Consider the following 7,500-nt stretch of genomic DNA (forward strand, 5'->3'; position numbering starts at 1 on the left):
GAGGGGAACCAACCAGTACGACCCTTCACTGTCCCCTCCCAGTACCCCCCCTCTCCCACACTCAACACTGGGGGAGAGAGAGAGGGAGGGAGGGAGAGAAGGAGGGAGAGGGAGAGAGAGAGGGAGGGAAGAAGGGAGGGAGAAAGAGTGAGGGGGAGATAGTGAGATAGTGAGCGAGAAAGTGAGAGAGAGACAGAGACAGAGACAGAGAGAGAGAGAGAGAGAGAGGTAGACCAAGAGAGGGAGTGGGAGGGAGAGGTGGAGTCAGAGGTTAGACATAGTGAATGAATCAGGACAGAACAATAAAAAAACATCTAACCTTGTGTTCCAATACACCAGCATCACTTAGAGTGACGGAATGTCATAGCTGTGCATTCTACAGTAAATGGTTAGTGTGAATTTTGGTTTGATAAAATGAATAAAAATGACTGAGATTAAATCATGCAGTGGTGACAATAAGCGGCACACTGGTACATATTCAGACCAGGGGAGGCGGGTGGAGGTAGATATCCCGTCCTCCAATGTCTCCCTCCACCAGCCTCCCCTGATTCAGAGTGAGTGTATTATTCCTTTAACCGGAGTCTCACCTTTGACCTTGTCTCCCTTGCTGAGACTGAGCTCTTTGTCTCCGTGTGAGGAGTGAGCTCTGGTGGCCACGTACACTCTCCCAGGGACCGCACTGTACAGACGTCTCAGCTGACCGCCAGCCGACCCCCCGCCACTGCCTGCAGAGGTCGCACTGGGGGGGGGGGGGGGATAGAGAGAGAGAGAGAGAGAGAGAGAGAGAGAGGAGAGAGAGGGTGTAATGGTTCAGTTCAGCCATCTTATTGGTCTTGTTCAAGAAGAGACAGAGCCACAATAATTGGCTTAAGTTATGACGAGGTATTAAGTTATGAGTAAGTGTTATTATTGAGTTATGACTAAGTGCATTATGAATAGCACAAGGAATGTGTTTTGTAACCTGTCAAACTGTAAACACTTTGCTGTGGAAACCATCAAATGTCATTGTTAATCATTGTTCATATATTTGCATCATAATTAGGGACATGAGTTTGTCAGGAGGAACTGAAGATAAAAACTGTGGACTGTGTCTTTCTCTAGTATATTCCTCGTCCCCCGCTCTCTCCCTCCCCCCTCTCCTCATGCCTGTCTCTCCCTTTCCTTCTCCTCACTCCCCTCTCTCCCTCTCCTCACCCCTGTCATTTCCTCTCTCCCTCCCTCTCTCTCTCCCTCCCTCCCCCCTCTCCTCACACCTCTCTCTCCCTTCCCTTCTCCTCACTCCTCTCTCTCCCTCTCCTCACCCCTGTCCTTTCCTCTCTCCCTCCCTCTCTCTCTCCCTCCCTCCCCCCTCTCCTCACACCTCTCTCTCCCTTCCCTTCTCCTCACTCCTCTCTCTCCCTCTCCTCCCCCCTCTCTCTCCCTCCCCCCTCTCCTCACCCCTCTCTCTCACTCCCCTTCTCCTCCCCCCTCTCTCTCTCCCTCCCCCCTCTCCTCCCCCCTCTCTCTCTCCCTCCCCCCTCTCCTCACCCCTTTCTCTCTCCATCCACCCTCTCCTCACCCCTCTCCTCTCTCCCTTCCCCCTCTCCTCACGCCTCTCTCTCTTCCTCCCCCCTCTCCTCCCCCCTCTCTCTCTTCCTCCCCCTCTCCTCACCCCTCTCTCTCCCTCTCCTCACCCCAGTCTGCCGCGTGGCTGTCGATGTCTCTCCTCCGTGTCACTATGTCCTCCTCCTCCTCTTCCTCGTGACGGGGAGCGAGTTCTGACCCTGGGACTGCTGGAGCTCCTCATACCTACTGAAGCTCTCCTCTGACCCCACACACACACACACACACACACACATACACACACACACACACACACACACACACAGACACACACACACACACACACACACACACACATACACACACACGCACGCGCACACGCACGCACACACACACACACACACACACACACACACACACGCAGGCGCACACGCACGCACGCACGCACACACACACACACACACACACACACACACACACACACACACACACACACACACACACACACAGATCACTCAGTACTATAAAGTAACTCCCCAATAGAAAAATACGCCTACAGTGCATTCTCCAACTGCAGTACCTGTCCTGGGAAGGGATTGGTTGCGGCCTTGGAGGGCGGGGCCACAGGGTCAGGCAGGGTCATGCTGATGTCACTGTTAGCACGCAAGAGGGGGTGGGGCTGAGGCAGGGCGAGAGGGAGGGTGCGGGCGCTCTCTCCTCTTTTAGGAGCATACTTTGGGGATTCCAGGAAGGGCACTGAGAAAAGAGAGGGAGAGGGAGGAGGAATGGGGGGGGGGGGGGGGGGGGAGTGAGGAAGAAACAGGGGGAGAGAGGGGAGGAAGTGACGGTGAGGGAGGAGGGATGGGGGGGAGAGGGGCGAGCATTGGGGTTACATGTAGTGCAAGAGGGAGAGACAGAGAAAGAGAAAGAGGGAGAGGGAGAGGGAGAGAGGAGAGTGTGAGAGGGTAAACAGTGACTAGACTCTGACTGGTGTTTCTTGTGCATACACAGACAAAGGACAAGCAACACCAATACAGACTTGGAACAGCTCTGAATATCACCACACCAGGGGAGGCTGTTGAAGGTAGAAATCGGAGGATGAGCTCATTGTAATGCATGGAATGGAATTAGGAATGTTGTCAAACACACGTTTCCTCATTCTGTTCCATGCATTACAATGAGCCTGTCCTCCGATTTTGACCTCCACCAGCCTCCCCTGCACAACCCCCTCACCATCACACTCACCTATATCAGAGTCTCTGTGGTTTTTGATGATTTCCCCAAGTTCAAAATGGCCAGACATTACTGCTACCTTCAAAACAGATATAAGTTATTACCTAACCCTATACACAATCAAACTAATGTACATACTGTACATTATTGAACATTATTTATCAATGGTTTATTGGATTCCAAAATGTTTTATCTATTCAGTTTCTGTTACCTGGAAGGGGGTTTGCCCATGCTTATTCTTAGCCTCTCTATTGGCTCCTCTGTACAGAAGAACGCGGACACAGCTTTCCTGATTGGCCAGAGACACAGCCACTCTTTAACTTGATTTAGACCAGCAATATCATTCAGTCATTTGAAGTCATTGTCCATTCACCATCGATACATCATGCTATGGTATTTGTCCCTGTATGGTGCTACGTACCTTATTATACAGGGCACAAATGTGAAGAGCGGTGTTCCCTGAGGCGTTCTGAGAAGTGGTATCTGCCCCATAGAACAGAAGGTGCTCCAGGTGCTGGGCAAAACCATTCTGGCAGGCCTTTGGGGGGAGGGAAAGGAGTGTGTTAAAGCAAGGTTTCAAAATGGACACTGTAAGCCAAGGAGAATGGGGGTGGCTCAAAGGTAAAGAAATACAATTTTGCATTGGTGGCCCAGAAAGGTGCTATACCAACCTAGCCTTACACTATATAGAATGCACCAGAGGAGGCTGGTGGAGGTAGAAATCGGAGGACGGGCTTAGACACGCGCGTTTGATACCATTCCTCATTCCGTTCCATGCATTACAATGAGCCCGTCCTCCGATTTCTACCTCCACCAACCTCCACTGGAATAGAGATGCATTAGCTGTTACCTAGACAACAAAGGGAGTGCAGGAGTGGTTTCCGAGTTATTAGGGTAATGCAGAATAAAAGGGTTGTAGTAACTGGACCTTGGCATTTAAATAATAATGACTGCATGACATACTTCCTGCTTATGAAGCATGGCTATGGACATGGATGAGAGGGCTAGAGAGAAGGAGAGAGGAGGAGAAGGAGAGGGGGGGAGAGGAGGAGAAGGAGAGAGGGGGAGAAGGAGAGAGGGGAGAGGAGGAGAGGGAGAGAGGAGGAGAGAGGGGGAGAGGAGGAGAAGGAGAGAGGAGGAGAGGAGGAGGAGAGAGGGAGAGAGATGGAGAAGGAGAGAGAGAGGAGAAGAAGGAGAGAGGGAGAGAGAAAAGATGTCCAGGTACAGAAAAACCTAGAAAACTATACACTCAGTGAAACTGGCACAAGAATGGTGCTCCGTAGCCAAAAATAATGATGACACAGAACACAGAATAAGCTTTAAGCAGGTTTCCTCTTTTTCATATTTTTGCACTTGGACAGAAATACATACGGGACCAAACAAACTAAAACAGACAGAAGAGAAGTGAAACAACAGCTAACACAGGACAGAGCAGAAGCTGAAGATAAAACACTTAAGATAAGACAACGTACTGGTGAACAACACTACAAAGAGATGAACAGGAGAATGCCAGGGTTACATGAAGAATGGGAACACATGAACACTTATCTAACATAGAGATGGTGTCTCATGTTGATCAGCGTTGGACTCAATAGTTATGAGATTAATACAATGAGCGTTCGAGTGGATTTGAGACTACAGGGAAGGATCACAGGTCGGAGGATGGAGGAATGAAAGGATGAAATGACGGATGAGGGATGAAGGGATGACATGATGGGTACCTTGTGTATTTCTTGCATTCCGAATTCATCTTCATCCCTGAGCTAAGGGGAGAGAGGGAGAGGGGAGGAGGAGGAGAGGAAGAGGGGAGGAGAGGGAGAGAATGGAGAGATGAGTGAGAGAATGCCTCTCCATGGAGGAGAAGAAGGAGGGAGCTGATAGTGGAGAGAGAGAGGGGGGTGTCGTCGATGTTTAATGTTCACAACATATATAAGACAGTATAGTACAGAAACCAACATAGACACAGACAATGATATACACAAATATACATTTTTACACATAAAAATATGATTAGGAAACCACATGAAACTGGACAAAAACACTTACAATGTCAATTCCATAGATAGATAGATAGATAGATAGATAGATAGATAGATAGATAGATATAGAAAGAGGAAGTTGGTAGGTAGATAGATTGGTAGATAGATGTCTACCTGGTGAGACTCGTCCCAGCCATTCTCATCCCTAACCCCCAGCCTGGCCCTGTAGTAGAGCAGGGTCTCACAGCAGGAGGTGTCGCCCCCTGTCAGCACGGTGTGGTACAGCGGGGTCAGGCCACAGCGGTCTTTATAGTCAGGAGACGCTCCCAGGGACAGGAGAGCCTGAGGAGGAGGAGGAGGAGAGATGAGAGAGGACAAAGGAGAGAGCAGGGCAAAAGAGAAGGAGAGACACTCTAACCATGAATTTTTTACATTTATTTACATTTACATTTATGGCATTTAGCAGACGCCTTTATCCAAAGCGACTTACAACAAATACATTTGTCTAAGTAAGTGAATCATCTATATATCAGTCATCATAAGAAAAAGTAATCTATGCTAGGACCAGGGGCTATTGGCAGTCACAATGCTTTTTTAAATTTATTTACAGGAGAGAAACTTGCACAGGGGGGTAGTGGGGATGAAGAGGTCTTTAGGAGGGACAGTTAAGATGTAGCCTGAAGAGATGGGTCTTCAATCTACGGCGGAAGATAGGTAGTGACTCTGCAGTCATGACAGCAGTGGGAAGCTTGTTCCATCAGCAAGGCGCCAGGACAGTGAAAAGCCGTGACCGAGTAGCGCGGCTGTTGTATCCACGTAGAGGCGACAGTGCCAGGCGGCCAGCCAAGGTGGAAGAGCGGAGTGATCGGGCAGGGGTTTGGGGGGCTGACCATTGCTTGCAAGTACAGAGGGGCTGTTTTGCCGTCTGGTAGGCAAGCACCAGGGTCTTGAATCTGATGTGAGCTGCAACTGGGAGCCAGTGAAGGGTGCGAAGGAGGGGGGTGACATGGGAGAATTTGGGGAGATTGAACACCAGACGGGCGGCAGCATTCTGGATGAGCTGCAGAGGCCTGATGACGGAGGCAGGGAGCCCGGCCAAGAGTGCATTGCAGTAGTCAAGGCGAGAAATCACAAGTGTTTGGACCAAAAGTTGTGCTGCTTCTCTGGTGAGGAATGGACGTATCCTTCTGATGTTGTAGAGGAAGAATCTACAGGAGCGTGCTGTCGCTGTAATGTTCGCCACACAGGATAAGTGGTTTTTCAAGGATCACCCCAAGGTTCTTGGCTGTCTGGGAGGAGGTCACAGCAGAGTTCTCTACTGTGATGGAGAAGTCTTGGAGATGGCAGGCTTTCCCCGGGAGGAAGGGCAGCTCAGTCTTGTTAAGGTTGAGCTTGAGGCATCGACCCCCTAACCACTCCTCCCTATGCCCTTCTGTAGATGTGAGAGGATCAACACACGTGTCTGGGGGGAGGAAATAGAGGATGTTTGTGTGTGTGTGTGTGTGTGTGTGTGTGTGTGTGTGTGTGTGTGTGTGCGTGTGTACCAGCAGCCCTGCTTGATTCTGAACTCTGACAGCCTTGTGTACAGCGGTCAGTCCGTCTCTGGTTCTGAAGTCCACATGACACCCGCCCTCAACCAGAACTCTGATCCCCTCTATAGCTAGACCAGCCTGGACCGCCACAGAGAGGGGAGACTCTGGGAGCAGGGGGAGAGAGGAGGAGAGGGGGGAGAGGTAGGAGAGGGGGGACAGAGGAGGAAAGGGGGGAGAGAGGAGGAAGAGAGAGGAAGAGGAGAAATGAGGAGGAGAGAGAAGGAGGAGAGGAGGGAGAGGGACGGTGGAGAGAGAGAATAAAAAGAGGAGGAAATGGAGGATAAAGAGGAGAAGGAAAAGGGGGAGACACAGACAGAGGAAGTGAAAGAACAACATGGTCAGTATTTGGGTAACTCAATTGAATGCAGATGTTGAGAACAGACTTGCACTTGTACTGTATGGTTCCTGTTTCACTGAAGCAGCCTCTATATTTATTTACTAAACCTTATGTTTTGTCAGAGTAGTAAGCCTTACCTCCGTTGTCAGGGTCTTGGTAGTTAGGGTCCAGGCCTTTCTCTAGAACCTTCACCAGCTTGTCTACAGAACCGCTCCGTACATAGTCTAGAAACTTCTTCAGACTGGCCTATGAGGAGAGAGGGGAACAGACAGATATCAAGGAACAGGGGGAGAGGATACCAGGCATATATCAGTAGAGGAATATAACAAGCAATATCTGCCCCCCCCCCACATACACACACACACGCGTGAGATTCTTCTTCAAATAGATTATTTTTTACTCTGCCATAAACATACCAGTACAGTACATGTATTGTTGAATAAATACAGTATGGCCAATGTGAAGTACCGTGGTGTGCAGCTTAGAAAGCAGCTTCTCATCCAAGTTGGTCTGTTTGTAGACCCTGGTCTTGTACCTAAACTGCATAACAGAAAACATTTGACAGTAAAATCTTTAAAAACCAAACTATGGATCTTCAACAAAGATGTGAGGGTAGATGCACAAAAGCACATTTCTAAGCACTGTCCTCATATATAGCATATGTCTGGCTCCTACCCTTATTATAATATGGACAGTGTAGTGATGTTTCTGGAACCAATCCAAGCTCTGAGTCATATTTGCGACCCCACCCAGGTCAGGAACACTAACAACAAACACGCCAGCAGAGGGCAGCGTAACATCGTTACATATAAATCAC

The 7,500-nt window shown here is 49.4% G+C and overlaps 1 protein-coding gene across 1 annotated transcript in view; it reads right to left on the bottom strand.

The window, feature by feature from the left end:
- Positions 1-7,500, bottom strand: part of LOC310817559 (SH3 and multiple ankyrin repeat domains protein 1-like) — a gene marked incomplete at both ends in the record, with an annotated part of 29,005 nt that overhangs the window by 17,557 nt on the left and 3,948 nt on the right. Inside the window, 12 exon segments of the mRNA XM_083688195.1 lie at positions 1-67; positions 588-739; positions 1,674-1,804; positions 2,123-2,298; positions 2,788-2,854; positions 2,987-3,064; positions 3,197-3,313; positions 4,497-4,538; positions 4,929-5,096; positions 6,299-6,450; positions 6,821-6,929; positions 7,152-7,223. The exon segment at positions 1-67 is cut by the window's left edge and continues 44 nt beyond it. Of these exon segments, the coding sequence (XP_083544321.1) occupies positions 1-67; positions 588-739; positions 1,674-1,804; positions 2,123-2,298; positions 2,788-2,854; positions 2,987-3,064; positions 3,197-3,313; positions 4,497-4,538; positions 4,929-5,096; positions 6,299-6,450; positions 6,821-6,929; positions 7,152-7,223 (1,331 nt within the window).

The sequence above is a fragment of the Argentina silus genome (genome assembly GCF_951799395.1).
Source record: "Argentina silus genome assembly, chromosome: 16".
NCBI lineage: Eukaryota > Metazoa > Chordata > Actinopteri > Argentiniformes > Argentinidae > Argentina > Argentina silus.